At 42.1% G+C, this 26,937-nt stretch overlaps 2 protein-coding genes across 4 annotated transcripts; both read right to left on the bottom strand.

The window, feature by feature from the left end:
* Positions 1-857: 857 nt before the first annotated feature.
* On the bottom strand, positions 858-3,597 carry LOC141581149 (uncharacterized). The gene is given in 3 exon segments (XM_074385686.1): positions 858-1,079; positions 1,114-1,220; positions 3,528-3,597. Coding segments are annotated over 3 exon segments (399 nt in total).
* Positions 3,598-8,175: 4,578 nt separating this feature from the next.
* ZNF570 (zinc finger protein 570) lies at positions 8,176-26,862 on the bottom strand. Of its 3 annotated transcripts, none has more exons than XM_010347998.3 (5): positions 26,718-26,862; positions 25,120-25,203; positions 19,594-19,720; positions 19,204-19,299; positions 8,176-9,952 (listed from the first exon to the last, which is right to left on the bottom strand). In XM_010347998.3, exons 2-5 carry the CDS (start codon positions 25,150-25,152, stop codon positions 8,598-8,600), a joined length of 1,611 nt encoding a protein of 536 aa, XP_010346300.1. In that variant the 5' UTR covers positions 25,153-25,203; positions 26,718-26,862; the 3' UTR covers positions 8,176-8,597. The 3 variants fall into 3 exon arrangements, with proteins under 3 accessions (XP_010346300.1, XP_074242528.1, XP_039321854.1); XM_074386427.1 differs by having other exon boundaries at positions 26,641-26,807; XM_039465920.2 differs by lacking the exon at positions 26,718-26,862 and adding an exon at positions 23,115-23,174 and having other exon boundaries at positions 25,120-25,204.
* Between the last annotated feature and the right edge of the window lie 75 nt (positions 26,863-26,937).

Here is a 26,937-nt window from a genome sequence, read left to right as displayed (position 1 = left end):
ATCACAACCACTCAGCTATAGCAGCTCCCATATTCCTGACCCTCAGAAAGTCTTTGAGATACTAAATGTTTGTTGTTTTAAGCTTCTGAATTTTGGGTAACTTGCTACGCACCAGTAGATAACTTCGATGCTGTGTTAAAATGCTGCAATTCGAATTTCTGAATTTTTTTTTCTTTTTTTGAGACGGAGTTTCACTCTTGTTGCCCAGGCTGGAGTGCAATGGCATGATCTCAGCTCACTGCAACCTCCGCCTCTGCTCTCCTGCCTCAGCCTTCTGAGTAGCTGGGAATACAGACATGTGCCACCATGCTTGGCTTATTTTGTATTTTTAGTAGCGTTTGGGTTTCTCCATGTTGGTCAGGCTGGTCTCAAACTTCCAACCTCAGGTAATCTGCCCGCCTTAGCCTTCCAGTGTGCTAGGGTTACAGGCCTGAGCCACTGCACTGGGCCACATTTCTGAATTCTCTAAATAAAGTTCCTAAACTTGTGAGATTATTCTGTCAGATAAGAGGAGATTAGTACCAGTTTCCTATTCTTCCTTGTGATGGAAAAAATTAAGAGGCCTATGGCTCTGCTAGACTTTAAATTGAACAAAGAAGTCAAGGGTCTTTCTTTCATTTGGTTTAATATAAGTGGTTTATATGACAACAATTTGAAGTGATTGTAGTAATTAATTGAAAATCACCATTTAGTTCAGGTGTGGTGGCTCACACCTGTAATTCCGACACTTTGGAAAATCGAGGTGGGAGGATCACCATACGTCAGGAGTTCAAGACAAATCCAGCCAATATGTTGGAACAGGAAGTCGGCTCAAGGAGGCACTGAGATGAGGATTTGTCAGGGTCCTGCGCTGCTTGTCACACGCAGCCTCCTTCCCTCGCCACCTCTGCCACTGCCTCCACCATTTTCCTGTGTGGCTGCAGCCAGAAAACACGGCTATTGTGGTTCGCCAGCCGGGCACGCGAATGCGCATGCGCCAGGCGCGCGTCACCAGGCGCAAGCGCAGAGCCCAGGCTCCAGTCACAGTGGCTGCCACCATTGTTTGGGGACGGGGCTCAGCGGCTTGGCGTAGCAGGAACCTTCTGTGGCAGTGCTTCGGCCTTGGGCTATGGCTCCCACTCTCCGTGCAATCGTCGCGTGTTGAGATCCTAGGAGTCAGGCAGGGCCGTTCCAGGCCGAAGAAACGTGAAGCGGAGATTTAAGGATGCACCGCGTGAACCCTCAGGTAACCCACGATGCCTCAGGCCTGCCTAGGTGATGTGGAGGTGCGTCTCCTTGAAAGCGTCTCCTCCCCGCCTGGGATTTTGAAGTACCGCCTGTCTGTGTGCCGCAGGGCTTCTCTCACTCCGAGGGTCTTGCTGGCAGAGAGCAGAACCACGCAGGCTTGGGAGCTTTCTAGTTGTGTGTGTGTGTGTGTTTCTGTGCGAGTGTTGGATAACTCTGTGTGTCTTTGTGTGTGTGTGTGTGTGTGTGTGTGTGTGTGTATGTGTGTGGTGTGGTGAAATGAATATGGCCAGTGTTTGGGTAAGACCTCAATAGCTCAGGTGACAAAAGCAAAAATAGACAAATGAGATTATATCAAGCTGAAAAGGTTCTGCACATCAAAGAAAACAATCAGTAGAGTGAAAAGACAACCTACAGCATGGATGAAGATATTTGTACGCTAGCCGTTCAATAAGGGATTAATAAGCAAAATATACAAGGAATGTAAACAATAGCAAAAACATCTGATTTTAAGATGGGCAAGGGATTTGAGAAGACGATTTCTGAAAAGAAACTTGCAATGGCCAATGGGTATATGAAAAGACACTCAGCATCACTAATTATCAGGGAAATGCAAATCAAAATCACAATGAGATACTGTCTCACCTCAGTTATAATGTCTACTATCAAAAGAAAAAAGCTAACAAGTATTGGTGAGGATGTGAAGAAATCCTTACACACGGTTGGTGGAAATGTAAATTAGTAAAGCTATTATAGAAAACTGTATGGAGATTTCTCAAAAAAAAAAAAAAAAAAAAAAAAAAGAACTACTATATGATCCAGCAATCTCATCTCACTGCTAGGTATACACCCAAAGGGGAAAAAAAGGAAATAATATGTCATAGAGATATCTTCACTCAAGAGGGTTAGTTGACTCAGAGTTCTGCATGGCTGGTAAGGACAGGAAACTTAAATCATGGTGGAAGGGGAAGGGGAAGGCACCTTGTGGTAGTAGAGAGAGAAAGAGAGAGAGCAGGGAAAACTATCACTTTTAAACCATCAGGTCTCATGAGAACTCCCTCACTATCATGAGAACAGCATGGGGAAAACCACTCCCATGATCCAGTCATGACTCAAGTCATCCTTCCACCTCAGCCTTCAGAGTAGTTGGGACCAAGGCTACAGGCACATGCCACCATGCCTGGCTAAATTTTGTATTTTGTATAGAGATGGGGTTTCACCATGTTGCCCAGGCTGGTCTTCAACCCCTGAGCTTTAAGCAATCCTCCCACCATAGCCTCCCAGAGGGTTGGGATTCCAGATGTGAGTCACCACACCTGACCAGATAAGTAATTTCTTAGCTATGATACCAAAGACACAAGCAAGAAAAGAAAAAAATAGATAAATTAAACTATTATCAAAATTAACAGGTTTTTTAAAATTAAAAAAAATTTTTTTTTTGCTTCAAAGGACACTATCAAGAAAGTGAAAGGACAATCTACAAAATAGAAGAAAATGTTTACAAATAGGGTATCTGATAAGGTCCTTGTATTCAGAATATACAAAGACCTCTTACAGCTCAACAATAAAAAGGCAATTCAATTTAAAATTGGAAGTGGATTGGAATAGTCATTTTTCCAAAGAAGATATACAAATGGCCAATACACACATGAAAGGATGTGCAACATCATCAGTCATCAGGGAAATGCAAATAAAACCACTTTACAAGTAGTACCACTTCACATCCACTAGCTTTTGTATCCACTTGCCAGTCTATAATCCATGTTGAATAACTGGCTACCTGGTGAATACAGCTCACTTCAGAGCTGGCCATGAGCATAGGATTTATACACAGTGATATGATATTCCACATCCTAGAGACCTATGACATAGGCAGAGTTTTTATTTTCTTTACTACTTTAAGATATTGGGTGGCCAGGCACAGTGGCTTCACTCCCATAATCCCAGCACTATGGGAGACAGAGCAGGGAGGATCATGAAGTCAGGAGTTTGAGACCTGCTTCACCAACATGGAGAAATCCCTTCTCTACTAAAAATACAAAAATTAGCCGGGCATAGTGGTACACACCTATAATCCCAGCTACTCAAGAAGCTGATACAGGTGAATTGCTTGAACCCAGGAGGCAGAGGGGTTACAGTGAGCTGAGATCACCCCACTGCACTCCAGCCTGGGCAACAGAGTGAGACTCTGTCTCAATAAATAGATAAATAAAAAGACACTGGGCTGTAGCTCAGATTACGCAAGTATCTCAATCTACAGGATATCAATGAGGCAATAGGGAAGAGGCAATATCCTGCTTCACCTTCCACTTCACTGTGTTGGAATGTGGTGGACAAGCCCTCTCCCTCCTGTTTCTTATTGATATTTTCCATCATTCAGGTATGGATATCTGAGGTCTCTCTTTAACAGTGGTAGACAATTTCCCTGATATTCTTAATTGCTTATTTTTCCATTGACTTATAAATGAGAAAAATATACTAAAAATGTGAGGCTATCAACAGATTCTGCTGGATATTGATTATAATCACAGTGACTAAGTTGTTAGGCATACATTTTAAAATCCAGAGTTACTGTGTATTTTTGTTTCTGCATGCTGCCTATCTGAAGTAAATTTTAGTCTCCACTGCCTGCTTCTACTGTAATGGTCTCAAGTCATTTCTCTTCCCAAGTTTCCTTACACCCTCTGGTATATTTTATATAATAATAACTTTTACTAAATACTGCTGTAAATTTCACATGTATTTTGACAAATGCATGTAGCAGTTCTAAAACAAAGAATTATCTCCCTTTAACATCTGAGAAATTGAATTCAGAAAAGATAGTAATTGGCCCACAAAAATTCTGGACACTTAGACAGTATTCAAAGAGAAATTATCAAATCATGATGCATATACAATGGGGTGCTGAAAACAGTTAAGAATGATGATGGAAAAATTAGGCTTATAAAACCATTAGCATAAAGCATCATTCTCAAACCAGTCAAACATGGAAAGATAGTCTTAAAATTGTTAAATGGTTGCCTCTGGAAATAGACCATATGTAAGCTTCTTTCTGAAGAAAGCAGTGAATACAGGAACACCAGTGGCACACCTGAGGACTTGTAAGAACATAACTGATAGTATGGGTGCAATGGCTGATGCCTGTAATCCCAGCACTTTCAGAGGCCAAGGCAGGCAGATCACCTGAGGTTAGGAGGACCAGCCTGGCCAACATGGTGAAACGTGGTCTCTACTAAAAATTAGCTGGGTGAGGTGGCACGTGTTTGCATTCCCATCTATTTGGGAGGCTGAGGCAGGAGAATCGCTCGAACCCAGGAGATGGAGGTTGCAGTGAGCCAAGATCATGCCACTGCACTACAGCCTGGGTGACAGAGTGAGACTCCATCTCAAAAAAGAAAAAAAGAAGAGAACTGACAGAAGCAAACATCTTTTAAATGTTCTTTATTTTTGCATTATGAAATAGTTTAAATATACAGAAAGATACAGAGAGTAACCACTGACTCACAACCAGTTTTATCAAAGTATAAGAATTGGCTATACAGTATTTGCTTATTTTTAAAAGAAAGAAATAATTAAAGATATTTTCATTTGCATCCTTTCCCCACTCTCATTTGTCTTTCTCCCTGTGGGTCACCATGGTTCTGAATCTGAGGATTATTTTATGGATTCTTTTTTTTTTTTTTTTTTTTTTGAGACGGAGTTTTGCTCTTGTTACCCAAGCTGGAGTGCAATGGCGCGATCTCGGCTCACCGCAACCTCTGCCTCCTGGGTTCAGGCAATTCTCCTGCCTCAGCCTCCTGAGTAGCTGGGATTATAGGCACGCGCCACCATGCCCAGCTAATTTTTTGTATTTTTCGTAGAGACGGGGTTTCACCATGTTGACCAGGTTGGTCTCAATCTCTCGACCTTGTGATCCACCCGCCTCGGCCTCCCAAAGTGCTGGGATTACAGGCTTGAGCCACCGCGCCCAGCCGGATTCTTTTTATATACTATTTAGCCATCAGAAATATACATAACACTAATTATCATGTTTTCAAATTGTACATGGTATACTATGTTTACAAAATATCTGTAGTTCAACTTCATTGAGGCTATTTTTGAGATTTACCCATGTTGACAGAAATAGCTCTAGTTACTCATTTCAACTTGTATTCTATCTTGTATTTAGCCTAATGGTTAGATTGCTTTCAACTTTTCATTCTCACAAGGAGAGACTATGTAGAGGTTTAAACATGGAATTGCTGGGTCAAAGATTATTCACATCTTCCACTTTTACTAGACATTACCAACGTATGCTAAATACAACTACTTCTAGTAGCACCGTATGAGTGTTCCTATTGCTCCACATCTTTCCAGTAATTGGCACTCTAACGCTTTTGCTAATGTGATGATTTTGAAATAGTTCACTGTGATTTTATTTTGCATTTCCCTTACTACTGGTGAGGTATATAATTATCCTAGTGCCGGGCACGGTGGCTCAAGCCTGTAATCCCAGCACTTTGGGAGGCTGAGGCGGGTGGATCACGAGGTCAAGAGATCGAGACCATCCTGGTCAACATAGTGAAACCCCGTCTCTACTAAAAATACCAAAAATTAGCTGGGCATGGTGGCGCGTGCCTGTAATCCCAGCTACTCAGGAGGCTGAGGCAGGAGAATTGCCTGAACCCAGGAGGCGGAGGTTGCGGTGAGCTGAGATTGCGCCATTGCACTCCAGCCTGGGTAACAAGAGCGAAACTCTGTCTCAAAAAAAAAAAAAAAAAAAAAAAGATAATTATCCTAATACCTCCAAATCAGATCTTTCTCTACTGGTTTGAAACGTCGTCATATGCAGTTTCTACAAAGAGATTCGATAATTTTCTTGCTGTTCTTAAGAATTTATACCTCATAGAAAAATTTCAGAACAAACTTGTGAAGCTAAAGGGGAAAAAATACAATGAAACATTTTGGCTGGAATTGCAGTGAATTTGTTAATTAGGAAGAATTGCCAACTTCATCTTCAGTCTCTGCAGTCTAGGCTATACAGTATAATGCTCCTTATTTTCTTGTTGTTCTTCAGTTTTCTGGGTTTAGAGAATCTACTGTTTTATATTTAAGTATTAATTTAACTGTCTCCGCCTCTGGAATTTAACTCCATGGGAATGTGGCCTTTGTATTGCTTACTGTCATTTCCTCATACCTAAAACAGTGTCTGACAAATAGTAATTACTCAATATTAACAGAATGAAGGCCTACATTAATATATGTATATCTGTCTGTTGTTTTCTTCCCTTAATCCCCTGTTGATTTCAATTTCGGAATCACTGGATTAAAATTTTTTTTTAACTTTACATTATTTTCTATAGTATAGAACACTTTACATGCTTTAAATTACCTGAATTTACCCATACAAATACCTGGGTGTGGTGCCTCCCACCCCCCCCCCCCCCCCCACCCGAGGCAGAGTCTCTTTCAGTCATCCATGCTGGAGTGCAGTGGCACAATCGCAGCTCACTGCATCCTCCACCTCCTAGGTTCAAGCAATTCTCCTGCCTCAGCCTCCTCAGTAGCTGGGATTACAGGCATATGCCACTACGCCCAACTAATTTTTGTATTTTTAGTAGAGATGGGGTTTCACCATATTAGCCAGGCTGGTCTCGAACTCACCTTGTGATCTGCTCACCTGGATCTTCCAAAGTGCTGGGATTACAGGTGTGAGCCACCATGCCTGGCCAGGATGTGGTGCCTTTTTAAAGGGACCACATGAATTTCTATGTTTATTGATTTTTTTAGGTAATTGTCACCATTTCTATTCCTTCCTTGATCTAAATATAGGTTCTGCATTCTTGCCAGTGAATTCTGTTTTTCTTATTTTAATTGGCTTATCCAATTCATTATCTTTAGAAACTTCCTAAAACTGGCTATTAGTGTTATAGTTCCAATACCTGAGTTTATATGAACTACTCAGCTACAGAACAAAGACTGACTTTTATGTTCTAAAATTTTCAGATTTTCCAAATTCTAAACTGGTGTTTTGCAGGAATGCTCTACTTTGTCCAATAAGGAATCTTGTTTTGGTTGTGAGGAGTAAATGACTTAACATTTCTAGAGTATGTAAGACAGTGCCTGATGTGCGGTGGGCACTCAATATATGCTAGCTATTACCATTTACTGAATATCTGCTATATTTGACAGATTATATGAAGTACTTTACATGCAAATTTCTCATTTAATATGCATCAATCTACAACAGACACTATTTCACTTAATACTTACATTTCTACAATACAGTATCCTTTATTATTCCTATTTTAAGAATTAAGGAAAACCCTGAGGTTTAGATAAGCAAGTTGCTTACAGTCACACAATGTCATAGTAGTGGCAGAGCTGTGATTTTCCAGAATCTAAGCTCTTAGTCCTGGGAAGTACCTAGTGCCCAAAGAATAAGACTGGAATAAAATAAGGCTGATGGTGTGTACGAACCAGATAACAAAAAGCCTCACAATTTTAAAGGCTGTGAATGTCAGTCTAAGAAGAGTAACAACAAAAAAAGAAGTTTTAACTGGAGATAGTAAATGTGTTTTCTTGTACTTTAAAAAGAACAATTGGAGGTTGTGCATGGTGGCTTGTGCCTGTAATCCTAGCCCCTTGGGAGGCCAAGGCAGACAAATTGCTTGAGATCAGGAGTTTGAAGCAGGGCGTGATGGCTCATGCCTGTAATCCTAGCACTTTGGGAGGCTGAGGCAGGTAGATCATGAGGTCAGCAGTTTGAGACCAGCCTGACCAACATGGTGAAACCCTGTCTCTACTTAAAAATACAAAAATTAGCCAGGCGTGGTGGTGCCCACCTATAATCCCGGCTACTTGGGAGGCTGAGGCAGGAGAATCACTTGAACCCAGGAGATGGAGGTTGTGGTGAGCCAAGAGCATGCCATTGCACTCCAGCCTGGGTGACAGAACAGGACTCTGTCTCTGAAAAAAAAAAAAAAAAAAAGAGAGAGAGAGAGATCAGGAGTTCGAGACCAGCCTGAGACCAACATGGCAAAACCCCATCTCCACTAAAAAATACAAAAATTATCCAAGCATGGTGGTGCATGTCTGTAGTCCCAGCTACTCGAACCCTGGACGCAGAGGCTGGGAGACAGAAGCTCGAGTGAACTGAGATCATGCCACTGCACTCCAGCCTGGGCAACAAAGCAAGACATTGTCTTAAAAAGAAAAAAAAAATCAGTTTGAGTGCATTGTGGGAAATGGATTGAAAGGTAGAAAAAATAAATACAGGAAGACCTGTTTGAAAGCTATATTAGTAATCAAAGTGAGATGAAATCAGACCAAGGTAACAATATTAAAGATAAAAAAAGAGTGTATAAATTCTAGAAATATTTAGGACACAGGATCTATAGGACTTGGTGATTGACTGGGTTGGGTGGTGACAGTGACTCCCCAATGTGAATTCTCTGATGATGAGCAAGGTGTGCATGCTGCCTGAAGGTTTTTTTGCATTCCTTACATTCATAGGGTCTCTCTCCGGTATGAATTCTCTGATGTTGGGCAAGGGATCCACAGTAACTAAAAGCCTTTCCACAAACGGTACATTCATAAGGTTTCTCTCCAGTATGAACTCGCTGATGTTGAGTAAGGGATGAGTCATTGCTAAAAGCCTTCCCACATTCTATACATTCGTAGGGTTTCTCTCCAGTATGAACTCTTTGATGCTGAGCAAGGTAGGCAATCTGGCTGAATGCTTTCCTACATTCCTGACACTTATAAGGTTTTTCTCCAGTGTGAATTCTCTGATGTTGAGCAAGGTGTGAATTCTGGCTGAAGGCCTTCCCACATTCCTTACATTCATAGGGTCTCTCTCCAGTATGTATTCTCTGATGTACAGTAAGGTATGCACGAAGGCTAAATGCTTTCCCACACACATTACATTCATAGGGTTTCTCTCCAGTATGAACTCTCTGGTGTTGAGCAATGGATGATCTGTTGCTAAATGCTTTCCCACATTCAATACATTCATAGGGTTTCTCTCCTGTGTGAACTCTCTGATGTTGAGCAAGGTAGGCAAACTGGCTGAAGGCTTTTCTACATACCTTACATTCATAAGGTTTTTCTCCAGTATGAACTCTCAGATGTTGAACTAGGTGTGCATTCTGACTGAAGGCTTTCCTGCATTCCTTACATTCATAGGGTTTTTCTCCAGTGTGTATCCTCTGATGTTGAACAAGATTTGATCTCTGGCTAAAGGCTTTTCCACACTCTATACATTTATAGGGTTTCTCTCCAGTGTGAATTCTTTGATGAAGAGTAAGGGATGAACTCTGGCTGAAGACTTTTTCACAGTCTTTACATTTCAAAAGTTTCTTCTCTGCACAGACACTCTTGGGCTTAATACCCATTAAATTTTTTTTAAAGCTTCTCTTATGTGTATCATGTTTATGTACTTTCTCTGCTTTGGGGATTATCTTTTGTGCACAAAGCAGTGGGTTCTGATGAAAACTTCTCCAAGATTTATATTCTTGTTTTCTTTCATCGACAAGGGCTTCTTCATGAGTGATTATCTCTTCCTTGAAACATGCCTTCTGCTTCCCTGGTTGCCTCTCAAAATAGTCCTCACATTTCCACTCTTCTCTCAAACTGGCGTACTCAAGGTTGTACCTTGTGAGTGTTTCTATTATCTGCTGAGATTGATGTTCTTCATAAAAGTCCTGCTTTGGGGTTAATTCTTCAGTCTCACATAGAGGCTCCCAGCCTGAAAAGTAATAACAAGAAAAAATATCTCCTCTATTGACTATCAGAAGGTACATTTGAGGAAGTATATCTGTAAAGTAAAATGTGAATTTAATGGCACGTAAAACCCACAAGAATATTGGCTTTTACAAGAAAAACTGAAAACAGGTCATACGGAAACCGAAGGAGGAAAGATTAGAATTATAAAAGAAAAATCAGTAAATCTCGGAGCAGGAAGAAATTAGAGATGTGGTCAGAGTGGGTTACAATGTTATGCCTGTATTAGGAAAACAGACACTGAAATAGTCTCTGTAAGGTTTATTGCCGAGGTAAAATGAGGAAACTGAGGCAAGTATAAGAAAATGAGAAGCACATTTATTCAGCTCCCGGGTGAGGTTCTGTGGTCCGGGAAGCAGCCAAAGAAATCACGCGGGCTGTTCAGGGCATGGGGTTTTTTGGGGAGGGAAGGCAATTGATTGGCTATTGGGAAAACAAAGCAAAGGCAATTTTATTGGCTGTTAAGAAGCAGGAAATACCTGGAACTAGCTGCCATTGGTAGGCAGGTGGGACCTTGGGTAAGTGGGCCTTGATTGGCTATTGGGGAAACAAAGTGAAGGCAATCTTTATTGGCTGTTAAGAAGCAGGAAATGCCTGGAGCTAGTTGTTATGGGTAGGCGGGCGGGACCTTGGGTAAGTGGGCCTGCTGGGGGCGTACAGGGCAGACTGCTACCGGGCAGGGTCTGATGGGGCTTCTTTAAAAAATTTTTCTGCAGGGTTTTTCAACAGCAGACTGGAGGTTGAATGCATAATTTAGTGCTGAATGTGGGCTTGGGTCTGGTATGTGGAGGCAGGTGCGGGGAAGCTATGCAGCGAGGCCGCTATGCAGCGAGGCCGCTATGCAGCGAGGCCAGATAACGAGCTTGGGTGATGACATAGAGATGGATGTATCTGTTTAACCCTCTGCGAGGTGCATAATTTAGTGCTGAATGTGGGCTTGGGTCTGGTATGTGGAGGCAGGTGCGGGGAAGCTATGCAGCGAGGCCGCTATGCAGCGAGGCCAGATAACGAGCTTGGGTGATGACATAGAGATGGATGTATCTGTTTAACCCTCTGCGAGGCAGCCGGCCTTACAGTCTCCATTCTTATAGCTGCTTCATTCAAGAACATTCATTGAACAAATATTTACCTTGTGCCAAATTCTGTTCTGATGCTTTTAATATCAAAAAACAAAGATCCTTACCTTCAGGGATGTTATTTTCTTAAAAGAGACAGAAAATAAGTGATAAGTAAATTTTATTTTATGTTAGAAGATACCAAAGTACATCAGATAAAGAAAATCAGGGTAGGGGATGTCAGGAGTACTGATGAAATTAAATTTTATTTTATGTTAGAAGATACTAAAGTGCATTAGATAAAGAAAATCAGGGTAGGGGATGTCAGGAGTACTGATGAAATTAGAGCTAGGAATCATTAGTAAGTTCACATTTAAGCTAAGATTTGAAGAAAGTGAAGAAGTCAGTCATTCAAGTTTCTGGGGAAAAAGCATTCAGGGAAGAAGAAGCAGCTGGTTTAATGGCTTCAAAAGTAGAAACATGTCTATTACGTTTAGGGAATAATAAGAAGGGCAGTGTGTCTATAGAGTGAGTAGCAGAATATAAAGTCAGGAAGTGAAATGTAATGACAGTATTTAACCTTCACAGGCCTTCTAAGGAATTTGTCTTTTTTTTTTTTTTTTTTTTTTTGGGACAGAGTTTTGCTCTTGTTACCCAGGCTGGAATGCACAATCTCGGCTCACTGCAACCTCTGCTTCCTGGGTTCAGGCAATTCTCCTGCCTCAGCCTCCTGAGTAGCTGGGATTACAGGCACGCACCACCATGCCCAGGTAATTTTTTTGTGTGTTTTTAGTAGAGACGGGTTTCACCATGTTGACCGGGATGGTCTCGATCTCTTGACCTTGTGATCCACCCGCCTCGGCCTCCCAAAGTGCTGGGATTACAGGCTTGAGCCACCGCGCCCGGCTGGAATTTGTCTTTTACTCTGAGATGGGTAGTATATCAGTTTGTTTTCACATTGCCATAAAGACACTACCTGAGACTGGATAATTTATAAACAAAAGAGGGTTAACTGACTCACAGTTCTGCATGGCTGGGAAGGCCTCAGGAAACTTAAAATCATGGCAGAAGGTGAAGGGGAAGCAGGAATCTTCTTTATAAGGTGGCTGGAAAGAAGGAGAGAGAGGGGGGAGGGAACAAGTGAGGGATGGAGAGAGAGAGAGAGACAGAGACAGAGAGAGGGAGAGAGAGAGAGAGAAAGCAGGGAAAACTGCCACTTTTAAAGCATCAAGTCTTGTGAGAATTCCTTCACTATCACGAGAACAGCATGGGGAAAACTGCCTCCATTTTCCAATCACCTCCCACCAGGTCCCTTCCTCAACTCATGGGGATTACACTTCAAGATGAGATTTGGATGAGGACACAGAGCCAAACCATATCAGATGGTAATGTAGTTCCATCCAAATCTCATCTTGAAATGTAATCCCCAATGTTGGAGGTAGGGCCTGGTGGGAAGTGACTGGATCATGGGGGTGGATTCCTCATGAATAGTTTAGCACCATCCTACTGATACTGTCATGACAGTGAGTGAATTCTCATGCCAGCTGGTCCTTTAAAAGTATGTGGCACCTCCCGTCTCTCTAATGTGCTCCTGGCTTTTGCCAAGTGATATGCCTGCTCTCCGTTCACCTTCTGCCATGATTGGAAGCTTCCTGAGACTTCCTGAGAGGAAGATGCCACTGTGCTTCCTGTACAGCCTGCAGAACTGACAGCCAATTAAACCTCTTTCCATAGAAATTACCCAGTCTCAGTTATTGTTATTTCTTTAAAGCAGTGCAAAAACAGCCTAACACAGATGGAGACACATTGTAGTGGTCTCAGTAGAGGCGTAATATCTGGTTGCTATTCCGTGAAATCACTGGAAGGTGGAAAACAAGGAGAAAAGCAAGGAAGACTATTATTATACTAGGCCAGCTAAATGATAGGTAACATTGATTCAGACCAGGGAGATACCAACAGACGAGAACAGTGAGGGGATTAGATCCTAGGTGTAGTTTATAGACTGATCCAAGAGAATATTCTAACAAACTGAACCTAGAATAGATAAAAAGAATGGAAAAAGCATGCTTCCTGAGTTTATGGTCTGAGCAGTGGAAGGACAAAATAGCCACCAATAACAGTGGGGAAGGCCATGAGTACAGCAGGTTTGGGTGGCAAGGTAGGGAAGATCTGGAGTTCAATTTTAAGAATATTAAATTTAAGCTTGTTTGTTAGACTTTGAAATGGAGACACTGAGTAGGCAGATAGACATGTGACACTGGAATTTAAGAGAGAGGTCTGGGCTTGAGATTTGAAATTGGAAGTTGTCAGCAGGTAGATTTAAAGAAACTAAATTACCAAGAGGATGAGTGTAGATAAAAAGAAGAAAAAAGGAGCCAGGCGCGGTGGCTCACGCCTGTAATCCCAGCACTTTGGGAGGCCGAGGCGGGTGGATCACGAGGTCAAGTGATCGAGACCATCCTGGTCAACATGGTGAAACCCCGTCTCTACTAATAATACAAAAAATTAGCTGGGCATGGTGGCGCGTGCCTGTAATCCCAGCTACTTGGGAGGCTGAGGCAGGAGAATTGCCTGAACCCAGGAGGCGGAGGTTGCAGTGAGCCGAGATCGTCTCAAAAGAAAAAAGAAAAGAAAAAAATTAATAACAAATAATAGTAACCATTAAAAATAATTATATGTAGTAGCTTGTCAAACCACCACAAATAAATCATTAGATAAATGAAAGATACATAAAGAATGTAGGAACTATGAGGTGGATTACTGTATTACTTATACTTCTGTAGTTTTATCTAATAAGAATATTATTTTCCAATTTTTGAATCAATTGTAAAAAGCAAAAGAAGCAAGCATAAAGAAAATAATTAACATTAGAAAGATATCTTTAACAATGACAACAACCACCACCACAAGGGAAAATACCCTAGAAATAAATTAACAAGAAATGAGCAAAATCTTTAAAAGTCAAATGATGAACTTCCCTCTAACTCCTCACAAAAAGTATGAATAATGGGAGAAGATGCACACCTTGTTTTTTTACATGAAGATTCACCAATGTACATCCATTGATGTTCACTAAATTCATCTCTTATTTCTATTCAATTACAATCAAAGCCTCATAATGACCTTTTCCAGAATCATGTAATAAAGAATCTGGCTGGCCTTTATTTCTGGTTCTCAGGAATTAACCTAAGCCCTGAGTGGTAGGAAAACAGTGCCAAAGAGGATCTTTGTAATTCATGGTAGGCCCTGCAGGCCACATCTGATAGTTTGTACTAATGAGGTGCGTCATGGTAGGTCCCTAGATATTTTGTGCTAATAATATGACTCAGAATGGAGGCTAGCCAAGCCAGAAAGATCAATCATGTAATTAGAGGGTTGAGCCCCTAAGCCACCTTGATATTAAATTAACCTCTGGGACAGGAAGGAGTGTTGGAGACTAAGACATATATAGTTAATGATTAAATCGATCATTCCTATATAATAAAATTCCAATAAAAACTCTGGACAATGAAGTTCAGGAGAACTTCTTTGTATGGCAATATTTCTTTAAATATTTAATAATTTTTTAACTATTGAGATGAATGGAAAGCCCCTCAGAATAACAGAAGCTTTGCATTTCCAACCCTCCAGGTCTTGCCCTTGGCATCTCTCCTGGCTGGTTCCGATTTGTATTCTTTTGCTGTAATAAAACTGTCATTTTAATATAGCTCCTTCCTGAGTTCTGGGAATTATTCTAGTGAATTACCAAACCTGAGAGTGGGCTGAAGTGAAGGGTTCCCTGGGGACCTCCAAACTTGTGGCTGGCATCTGAAGTGACTGCAGATTTGTAGAGCACTATCCTCTCAGATTTTAGAGTCTGACAAACTCCTTGCAAGAATGTCTTTTTTAAAAAAATCCTGAAGATCACTAAAAAATAAAAATGCCTCTAGTATAAACCATATGTTAGGCCAAAAAACAAACGTAAAGATGAAAAAGATTAAAATCATACAACTATCTTATCTGATTACAATTAATTAAATAAATAAATCTAGAAACCAATGGCAGAAGGGGGAATGATAAATCTACAAATATGTGAAAATTAAACAACACACTCTTACACAACCAAGGAGCAAAGAAGAAATTATAAGGAAAATTAGAAAATAACTTATGACAAATGAAAACCAAAGCACAACATATAAAATTTATGGAATATAGTGAAAACAGTGCCAAAAGGGATTTTATGACTGTAAATACATTAAAAAATGTTTCAAATCAACAACATAACTTTACATTTTAACAAACTAGAAAAAGAAAAGCAAGTTAAATCCAAAGATAGCAAAAGAAAAAAATAATAAATATTCAAGCTGCGATAAACAAAATAGAGAATAGAATAACAAGAGAAAATCAATAAAACCAAGAGTTTATGCTTTGAAAAAAAATAAAGTCCTAAACGTTAGGTAGATTGACAAAGAAAAAAAAGACTCAAGCAAGTCAGAAATTAAGGAAGCTAACATTCCTACTAATTTTACAGAAACTACAAAGGATTACAAGAGAGTACTATGAACAACTGTATGCCAGCAAATTGGATGTCTGGGATAGAATGGACAAATTCCTGGAAACAGACACCTATGAAGAATGAATAATAAAGAAACAGAAAACTTGAAGAGAGCTACAGTAAGAAGACTGTATCAGTCATCAAAAAGTTCCGAACAAAGAAAAGCCCAGGATCAGATGGCTTAACTGTTAAATTCTATCAAACATTTAAAAAAGAATGAACGTTAATCTTCTTCAAACTCTAAATTGAAGAGAAGACATCCAAACTCATTTAATGAGGCCAACATTATTCCTGAGTAGCTGGGATTACAGGTGCCCGCCACCACACCCAGCTAATTTTTGTATTTTTAATAGAGACAAGGTTTCACCATGTTGGCCAGGATGGTCTCAATCTCCTGACCTCAGGATCCACCCGCCTGAGCCTCCTAAAGTGCTGGGATTTACAGGCGTGAGCCACTGCACCTGGCCAATAAAGTTAGACTCTTAATCTTATAACATACATAAAAATTAACTCAAAATGGATCAAAACCAAGAATATAAAGCTCTTAGAAACAAACATAGGGGAAAAGCCTCATGATACTAGATTTCGCAGTGCATTCTTGGTTATAACACCAAAAGTACAGGCAACAAAAGAAAAACTAAATACCTGGACTACATCAAAATTTAAAACTTTAGTGTAGCAGAGTAAAAAGACAACCCACAGAATAGAAGAAAATATTTACAAATCATATCTGATAAGGGATTAATATTCAAATATATAATCCAACAGCAACAACAAAAAGATTTCAAAAATAGGCAATAGATTTGAATAGCCATTTCTCCAAAGAAGATATACAAATGGCAACAAGCACATGAGAAGATGTTCAACATTCTAATCGTTAGGTAAACACACACCAAATCCACAAGATATCACCTCACACCCATTAGGATGGCTACTATTTAAAAAAAAGGAAAATCAGTGTTGAGAATATGGAGAAAAGTGAAACATTTGGACATTGTTGATGAGAATATAAAAATAGTGTAGCCACTATGAAAATAATATGACAGTTCCTCAAAAAATTAAAAATAAAATTACATATGATCTAGCAATTCCAATTCTGAGTATACACCTAAAATAACTGAAAGCAGGGATTCAAAGACATACTTAAAAACCCATATTCATAGCTCCATTATTCACAATATACAAAAGGTATAAGCAGTCGAAGTGTCCATTGATGGACAACTGATAAACAAAATGTGGAATGTACAATAGATTATTCATCCGTAGGAGGAAATTCTGACATATGCTATAATATGTATGTAACTTGAGGACATTATTATAAGTGAAATACCAGTCACAAAAGGACAAATATTGTATGATTCCACTTATATGAGGTACCTAGAGTAGTCCAGCAATATAGCAGACTAGGTATAATGACAAATCTTTCTGGTACAAAAAAAGCTTATGATTTTAAAACTTTAAATTTTAAAAATTTAAGCTTACAAATTAAAACCTTTCTTTTAGCTACATTACCAAGCTAGCAAGAAATTAAGGTAAACTTTTTGAGGTCAAGCAGACTCTAGAAGGTACTTTTTTTTTTTTTTGAGTCGGAGTTTTGCTCTTGTTACCCAGGCTGGAGTGCAATGGCGTGATCTCACCTCACCTCCACCTCCTGGGTTCAGGCAATTCTCCTGCCTCAGCCTCCTGAGTAGCTGGGATTACAGGCACGTGCCACCATGCCCAGCTAATTTTTTTTTTTTTTTTTTCTTTGAGACAGAGTTTCGCTCTTGTTACCCAGGCTGGAGTGCAATGGTGCGATCTCGGCTCACCGCAACCTCCGCCTCCTGGGTTCAGGCAATTCTCCTGCCTCAGCCTCCTGAGTAGCTGGGATTACAGGCACGCACCACCATGCCCAGCTATTTTTTTTTGTATTTTTAGTAGAGACGGGGTTTCACCATGTTGACCAAGATGGTCTCGATCTCTTGACCTTGTGATCCACCCGCCTCGGCCTCCCAAAGTGCTGGGATTAGAGGCTTGAGCCACAGCGCCCGGCCCCAGCTAATTTTTTGTATTTTTAGTAGAGACGGGGTTTCACCACATTGACCAGGATGGTCTCGATCTCTTGACCGCGTAATCCACCTGCCTCGGCCTCCCAAAGTGCTGGGATTACAGGTGTGAGCCACTGCGCCCGGCCCTAGAAGGTACTTTCAAGTAAGTAAGGTAGAACTGAAGCTGGGAGCATCAATTTATCCCTGGTGAGTTTGGTCATAGGCACATCTAACTGGAGTTTTAGGAAAAATAAACACAGAGAAAGGGAGAGTGGCAATATGTGAAGAAATAATCACTGATAATTACCCAGAGCCCATTAATGGTCAGATAAAAAAAAATCCCAGTAAATCCCAACAGCTGAAATTTACATCTAGATACATCACATTGAAAATACAGAATAAGCCGGGCGTGGTGACTCAAGTCTGTAATCCCAGCACTTTGGGAGGCTGAGGTGGGTGGATCACGAGGTCAAGAGATCGAGACCATCCTGGTCAACATGGTGAAACCCCGTTTCTACTAAAAAATACAAAAAATTAGCTGGGCATGGTGGTACGTGCCTGTAATCCCAGCTACTCAGGAGGCTGAGGCAGGAGAATTGCCTGAACCCAGGAGGTGGAGGTTGCAATGAGCCGAGATCGTGCCATTGCACTTCAGCCTGAGTAACAAGAGCGAAACTCTGTCTCAAAAAAAAAAAAAAAAAACAACAAAAAAAAAAGAAAATACAGAATAACTGGCTGGGCATGGTGGCTCACGCCTGTAATCCCAGCACTTTGGGAGGCTGAGGCAGGCAAATCACCTGAGGTCAGGAGTGCGAGACCAGCCTGGCCAACATGGTGAAACCCTGTCTCTACTAAAAATAAACAATTAGCTAGGTGTGGTGGCAAGCACCTGTAGTCTTAGCTATTCGGGAGGCTGAGTCAGGAGAATTGCTTGAACCCAGGAGGCGAAGTTTGCAGTGAACTGAGATCGCGCCACTGCACTCCAGCCTGGGCAACAGTGCAAGACTCCATCTCAAAATAATAATAATAATAATAATAATGTCAATCTGTGACTGAGAAAAAGTCATAGATTTTTGTTGGAGTGGTGCGATCTTGGCTCACCACAACCTCTGCCTCCCAGGTTCAAGGGATTCTCCTGCCTCAGCCTCCCAAGTAGCTGGGATTACAGGTGCCCACCACCACGCCCAGCTAATTTTTTTTTTTTTTTGTATTTTTAGTAGAGACAGGGTTTCATCATGTTGGCCAGCCTGGTCTCAAACTCCTGACCTCAGATTATCCACCCAGTTGCCTCAACCTCCCAAAGTGCTGGGATTACAGACCTGCGCCACTGTGCCTGGCTGAGGAAAATATTTTTTAAAGACTAAGAGGCTTATGAAACTGAGAGGAAATGGGACTTAATAGAAAGGAGTCAGCAAAGTGAGAGAAGACAGATAATTAAAAATAACAAATGTGGGAGAACATCCAAAAAAGGCCCCGAATTTCTATGAAGACCTAGAACATTTGAGAAGAATTTGAAATCCTGAAAAATGAAGAGGTGATATGTTTGAGTGAGGCAGAGCTGTCACTTGCAAAGATTTTTGCCTATTTCCTCTTCACTAACCTGAGCATAAGCCTTTTGTCAGCTCTCTCTTCACCATCCAGGGTGCTTTTCCTTGTTCCAACAATAATATCACACTTGGTTTGGAAAAGCAAAGTCCTGCAATATATGGAAAAAAATAGAATTTATTAATGCAGTGGATATTCCAAACCCACATTCAATCCTTTGATCATCCAGGAAAAGGACATGCATTAGAAGGATAAGGAAGATGAAGCTTCCCCAGCATAAGCCAAGAATACGTTCACTGCCAAATCCACAAACACTAAGCCACTTGTTTGGCACAGGCAGCAGACATTCAGCCAAACTTTGCAGATGTTACCCAAAAACTCACAATAGTGGTAGCAAAGAGCCCCTTTTGAGCAGAAGCTCAATTTTGCAAGAAGATATCCTTACCCAGTGATACCAAGATCCTGTAGTTCTCCAGCATCACATTACTATACAGATGTCTTTGAGAAGGATCCAGACAATCCCACTCCTCTTGGGAGAAGTCTACAGCTACATCTCTGAAGGTCACCAACTCCTGACATGAAACAAAAGAAAGCACCATATTCACCTCATTTACTCTGCCCTGGGCACACTGGGCTCTCTCTGGTATTACATCCTCAAATATATAACCATGTTATCATATTTGTATTCAGACCCTTTGTATGCCTCAGATTATTCCAGTATAAAATAGCAGTATTCCTACCCCAATTCCCTATTCCCTAACCCTGCTTTATTTTTCTCCACAGCAATTAATTATTTTATTCATGGCCTGTTCTTAACCCTCCTCAACTTTATAAAATTTCAGCTCCATGAGGGCAGAGTATGTTTTGGCTTTGGTTGCTGCTTTATTCCCAGGTACAGAATAGAATCTGGCACATGTGAGGCATTCAAATATTGACTAAGTTGAATTAATCAATGAGTGGTTTGAAGAAAATTTCAAGAAGCTAGAAAGGGCCAGGCGCGGTGGCTCAAGCCTGTAATCCCAGCACTTTGGGAGGCCGAGGCGGGTGGATCACGAGGTCAAAAGATCGAGACCATCCTGGTCAACATGGTGAAACCCCATCTCTACTAAAAAAAATACAAAAATTAGCTGGGCATGGTGGCACGTGCCTGTAATCCCAGCTACTCAGGAGGCTGAGGCAGGAGAATTGCCTGAACCCAGGAGGCGGAGATTGCGGTGAGCCGAGATCGCGCCATTGCACTCCAGCCAGGGTAACAAGAGCGAAACTCCGTCTCAAAAAAAAAAAAAAAAAAAGATCCCAGAAAGTATTCGCTATATCTCTGAAAACTGTGCTAGACCAAGCAGAGCAGAGCATCAATTCCATTAAAATTCAAATACTCTAATCCAGAATTCTCAAAATTTTGTGTAAAGAAATAGGTGTTCTACTCATAATATTGCTGCTGCCTACTGGGGTTAGAGAAAGTTCTGAAAAACTTGACTGTTGGCTGGGCGTGGTGGCTCATGCCTATAATCCCAGCACTTTGGGAGGCCAAGGTGGTTGGATTATCTGAGGTCAGGAGTTTGAGACCAGCCTGGCCAATATGGTGAAACCCTGTCTCTACTAAAAATACAAAAATTAGCTGGCTGTGGTGGTGCATGCCTGTAGTCCCAGCTACTCGGAAGGCTGAGGCAGGAGAACTGCTTGAACCCAGGAGACAGAGGTTGCAGTGAGCCAAGATTATGCCACTATACTCCAACCTGGGTGACAGTGCGAGACTCCATCTGAAAAAAAGCTGCTGTCATGCCATTGGATTCCAGGTTTCTATAAAGTGACCACTTGCTGATGAAACAAACATACATTATATAAGTATTAATTTGATTTTTTACAAAATTAAAAGATGTGAACCTGTCAATGTAACTTTTTACATTTGACACAATTTTGTTAAAGAAACTGTCTCTGGGCTGGGTGGGGTGGCTCACACCTATTATCCCAGCACTTGGGAAGCTGAGGCAGGCTTATCACTTAAGGTAAGGAGTTCCAGACCAGCCTGGCCAACATGGTAAAACCCAGTCTCTACTAAAAAATACAAAAATTAGCTGGGCCTGCTGGCACATACCTATAACCCTATAATCCCAGGTATTTCAGAAGCTGAGGCAGGAGAATTGCTTGAATCGGGGAGGCGGAGGTTGCAGTGAGCTGAGATTGTGCCACTGCACTCCAGCCTGGGCAACACAGCAAGACCTTGTCTCAAAAACAAAACAAAACAAAAAGAAAGAACTATCTCTACAGAAGCAAAATTCTTCAAGTTCAACTCATTACCTTTTTTCTAACTTAATTATATAAAGTAGGTAAATCTCTCCCTCTCTGCTACTGCTAACAGTAGGGTTCATATGATATACATACTTCCTAAAATAGTGTCCTTAGCTTATATAAATACATATAATAAATTTATAAATATTTATATATAACACACATATTCCACTGATTCTTTATAGTCAACAAATAATTTCAATGTCAACACAGGAGCTTAAATTCTATTCTTTTTTTTTTTTTTTTTGAGACGGAGTTTCACTCTTGTTACCCAGGCTGGAGTGCAATGGCACGATCTCGGCTCACCGCAACCTCCGCCTCCTGGGTTCAAGCAATTCTCCTGCCTCAGCCTCCTGGGTAGCTGGGATTACAGGCACACACCACCATGCCCAGCTAATGTTTTGTATTTTTAGTAGAGACGGGGTTTCGCCATGTTGACCAGGATGGTCTCGATCTCTCGACCTCGTGATCCACCCGCCTCAGCCTCCCAAAGTGCTGGGAAATTCTATTCTTAAAATATTTGACCCCTAATAATACTTGGTTTCAAAATCTACTCACAATTATCATCAAACCAGTCTGAAGCAAAACCACAGTTTTCCACTTTTTCATGTTCTCTTTTTGCCCTTAAAGAAATATGGTCTCCAGCTGAGAGGATGACTTCCCCTCACGCCCTGTCACTGATGATTGTTTTATTTCCCACATTCCTAATGCCACAGCACCTGAAGGTGAGGCAGGCCACCTCTTTGCTCTGGTTTCCAGGCCATTTTCTCCTCCCTAAAAGACATCTAATTTTCAACATCAAGAAATTAGAATATGTCAATCACAATCCCTCCTTGTGATAGCTATCTACCAATTCCTGATAGATACCAATTCTCTGTCATTCCTTAAATTCTTCAACACCTGGCTCACTGTCACTCTCTTTAATGTCATTCCTATCATTCTTCGGTCTCTTCAATATCTACATAAATACTACTTCCCACAATCTGGCCTCTCAGTTCTCTGACCCCTCTCTCCTCTAGTAGCCTTATCCTCCGCACTTCTACAGTCATTCACTTCCATGGTCATGACACAGATCTTGTCATTACCAGTCAGTACCAAACCCTTCATAACCTCAATTATCCCACTCTGACTTCTATCACCTATATCTCTTCTTTTTGAGACGAAGTCTTGCTCTAGTTGCCCAGGCTGAAGTGCAATGGTGTGATCTTGGCTCACTGCAACCTCAGCCTCCCAGGTTCAAGCAATTCTGCCTCAGCCTCCCAAGTAGCTGGGATTATAGGTGCCCACTGCCACACTGGACTAATTTTTTTTTTTTTTTTTTTGTATTTTGGGTAGAGACGGGGTTTTACCATGTTGGCCAGGCTGGTCTCAAACTCCTGACCTCGGGCAATCTGTCCACCTCGGCCTCCCAATTTGCTAGGATTACAGGCGTCAGCCACCACGCCCAGCCTCTATCTCCTGGTTCTCAACTCTTGCCCTATGATACCTCAAACCGGATGGTTACCTGACTCCACCAGAAGTCAAATTCTGAAGAAGTACAACTCATTGATCTTACCACTTTTTACCACTTTTTCACTGTTCCTCATCCCCGAGTACTCTCACTTCCCAGCACAATCATCTGTTATAATCACTCCCTGCTTATGCCTTTGCCTTCCCTCTCTCACTTAAGGTACTCACTTGGTTAAACTGCAGCCATCTTTCTGCTCACTCTGTGCCCATACTCTGCATAGCTGAACTCTGCAGGAGAAAATTATACCAACCATACTAATTAGGCTCACTTTAAATTCATGATCACTTAACCTCATGTGGGCCGAAATGCTGCATGATACATTTCCCTAGTCCGTTCAGCCTTTTGCTAAATGACCGTTTGATACTGTCCCCTCTCTCTTCACACCTTCAAGACCTTCTTCCCCTTGCTCACTCTCAGTGGACAATCTTGCTTTTTCTCTCACTGAGAAAACAAAACCCACTGAAAGAGAATCTCCACAAACTCCCGCTCCATCTACACATCCACCCGCACCTGTGCTCATACACCCTAACATGCCCTTCTCCTGTAAATGAACAACCCACTTTTCTAGAAAAGACCAAACACTCAGCTCCTCTCACCTACCTAAGCACATTGTCCCAGCAATTCCTTTTTCTGTATTCATCTTCAAATTTCCCTTTCTACTGAATCTTTAACTTCAGCCTGCCAACATATATCCATTGTCCTAAAACCTTGTCAATTAGACTTTCTCCTTCAGTTACCACCCATTTCTCTCCTTCTCTTACAGCTACTTTTTAAGAGTTGTCTATGCTCCCTGTTATTTCCACCCACCCCCTGCCTATAAAGAATGACACCATATGATTTAGGTGTTAACAGGATCGGTTTGGCTGCTCCACTGAGAACAGACTAAAGGAGAACAAGAGTGGGTGTAGAGAGACAAGTTAGGAGAGTACCACAGAAACACAGCTGAGAGTCGATGGTTCAGAACATAACGGAAGCAGTGGTGATAGTAAAAAGTAGTCTGGGCCAGGTGCAGTGTCTCACACCTGTAATCCCAGCACTTTGGGAGGTTAAGGCAGGTGGATCATGAGATCAAGAGATTGAGGCCAGCCTAGCCAACATGGTGAAACCCTGCTGCTACTAAAAATACAAAAATTAGCTGGGCGTGGTGGCGCATGCCTGTAGTCCCAGCTACTCGGGAGGCTGAGGCGGGAGAATCGCTTGAACCCAGGAGCTAGAGGTTGCAGCTAGCCAAGATTGCATCACTGCACTGCAGCCTGGCAATAGAGCGAGACTCTGTCTCAAAAAAAAAAAAAAAAAAAAAAAAAAAGTAGTCTGATTCGGGATATATTTTGAAGTTAGAACCAACAGAATTTCCTGATGGAAGATGTTTAGCTTAAGCAATGGAGCCAGGGAAGTATGTAAGAGTTTCCTAGTTGAGTTCTCTAATTCTATCTTTGTCCTATTCAGTTTTTTCTCAGTAGCAGCCAGAGTAATCCTACTAAAATGAAAATCAGTTCATGTCACTCATGCTCCAAAACCACCAATGCCTCATTGCACTCCGTTTGTAAAATGTTTGCATTTGAGGTATCTCTTATGCAACCAAATGAAGATGTTTAGTAGGCAGTCAGATATACAGTCTAGAGTTCAAGAGATGGCTGTATATAATTTGGTAGTTGTTGGCATAATGTACATGGCATTTGAAGCTATGAGACAGGATGAGATTACCAAGGTAGTAAGTGTAGATAGAGAACAGGATGAGAAACTAAGCCCTGTGACACCCAGTGGTAATGGGTGCTCACTAAAAATCTGAATGAATGATGTTTGCTTAGAGGCTACAGTGAGGAAGTTGGTCTGTATCCGTATCTGAGGGCAGTATCCCAGGCAGAGAGAATAGCAAGTGTGAGGCCATGCATTAAGAATGTACTCACAACATTACAAGGAAGCTGGTGTTGCAGGAACTGAGTTACTGAGTTAAAGACGGGGTCACAGGGATAGTCAGGGACCAGATTATGCAGGGCCCTGAAGGTCAAGACAGGGATTTAAGCATTTATCTTGAATGAGAGAAATCCAATGGAGAGTGTTGATAAGTGACATGACTGGTTACCCAGAAACGTTTCAGCAGAAGGAAAATTAATATCTGCTTGTTCTGAAAGCAGACAGGTATTCAGGGAAAAAAAGAAAACACCAACGCACCTGGTACATGGCTTTAAGAAGCCCAACAGCCATTCTTCCTTCCTCCTGGCTCTTCTCTTGGGGAATAGCAGTGGCCTCAGATGACTGAGATGGGGAAAAGAACATGAGAAACTAGGCTTTTCTTGCAGCATCCAGAGTCACCAGTCTAGACTTTTTAGGCTTCTTTCCTCTTCTTGCAACCTTCCCTCCAATAGAGAGAGCATCATGGAGACCTTGGAATTTGTTTGCACACAATTTAACTCATGCCTAAATTTTTTGTTTGTTTGTTTGGAGACACAGTTTCCCTCTTCTTGCCCAGGCTGGAGTGTAATGGCCTGACCTCGGCTCACCACAACCTCCGCCTCCCGGGTTCAAGTGATTCTCCTGCCTCAGCCTCCCGAGTAGCTGGGATTACAGGCATTTGCCACCACGCTCAGCTAATTTTGTATTTTTTTTTTTTTTTTTTTTTTTTTTGAGGCGGAGTTTCGCTCGTTGCCCAGGCTGGAGTGCAATGGCGCGATCTCGGCTCACCGCAACCTCCGCCTCCTGGGTTCAGGCAATTCTCCTGCCTCAGCCTCCTGAGTAGCTGGGATTACAGGCACGCGCCACCATGCCCAGCTAATTTTTTGTATTTTTAGTAGAGACGGGGTTTCACCATGTTGACCAGGATGGTCTCGTGACCTCGTGATCCACCCGCCTTGGCCTCCCAAAGTGCTGGGATTACAGGCTTGAGCCACCGCGCCCGGCCCAATTTTTGTATTTTTAGTAGACACAGGTTTCTCCATGTTGGTCAAGCTGGTCTTGAACTCCCGACCTCAAGTGATCCTCCCGACTGCGCCTCCCAAGTGTTGGGATTACAGGCATGAGCCACCGCACCTGGCTGCCTAAATCATTTTTTAATTCCTCAGCTTAACTGTTGTTAATGTTCTAGGTTTTACAAATACAGTCTTAGAGGAATGTAAGCTTTTACATAAACACAGAACTAATAAATAAGAGCACCAAGGTCAAATAAAAGAGTTACCTGACCCCACAATCCTCTCCAATAAGATCAGTGATTCTGAAACTTGGTGGCACACTGATATGACTTGGCTGGCTTTAAAAGCCTCTCGGTGGCACACGGTCTCTCACGCATTCCCTGACATACCCAGAGTGTGAAAAACTACAATGCCAGCCATCGTCTTACCCACGCCACAATCAGAGGCCATGGGTATGGGCTGCCTCACAAGGGCACCCTTTCCCATACCGGCAAGGCTCAGACACCAGGGTATCTATCACAAGTGACAATCACAATCCAGTCACAAAGAGGCTGCGGATATCGGCCCAACGGGGGTCAGCGAACACTCGCCCGCTCCCGCCCTAACTCAGCCTCACACTCCGCGGTGCCATTGACTCCCTCGCACCCAGTCACACAGGACGCGGACAGGCACGAGCGGTGACAGCCTCGCACTGAACAGTAGCAACCTCCGCTCGCACCGGAGTCACACAGAGGGCCTGGAACGAACTTCCAGAGACCCACAAGCCACTCTTCAGCCTACTCCCTACCTGCAGAACTGAACTGCGAGAAGATCCCATTCCCGCCCCGAAGGCAAGGGGAATCTCCACTCTGCTCTCACCCCTACCCTGAGTTGGAGGGAACCCAGCACCCGCGGGCCCAGAAAGAAGCGCCTCAGCTGCCTCCGCTGCCGGAGGACACAAAGGGGCAGCCGGCCCAGCTCTCGCGGGGGCCGCTGGGAAACGTAGTCCGCAGTAGAAAAGGCCGCAGGGCCGCAGGATCTGGCAGCAGCTGGGCAGCTCCGCGCGGGGTTCGTGATGTCGCCCACTTCCCAGTAGGTCCTCCCA

Source organism: Saimiri boliviensis, chromosome 14 (genome assembly GCF_048565385.1).
Source record: "Saimiri boliviensis isolate mSaiBol1 chromosome 14, mSaiBol1.pri, whole genome shotgun sequence".
Lineage (NCBI taxonomy): Eukaryota > Metazoa > Chordata > Mammalia > Primates > Cebidae > Saimiri > Saimiri boliviensis.
Note: the sequence above shows the minus strand (reverse complement) of the source record. Positions and strands in the feature narration are given on the sequence as shown.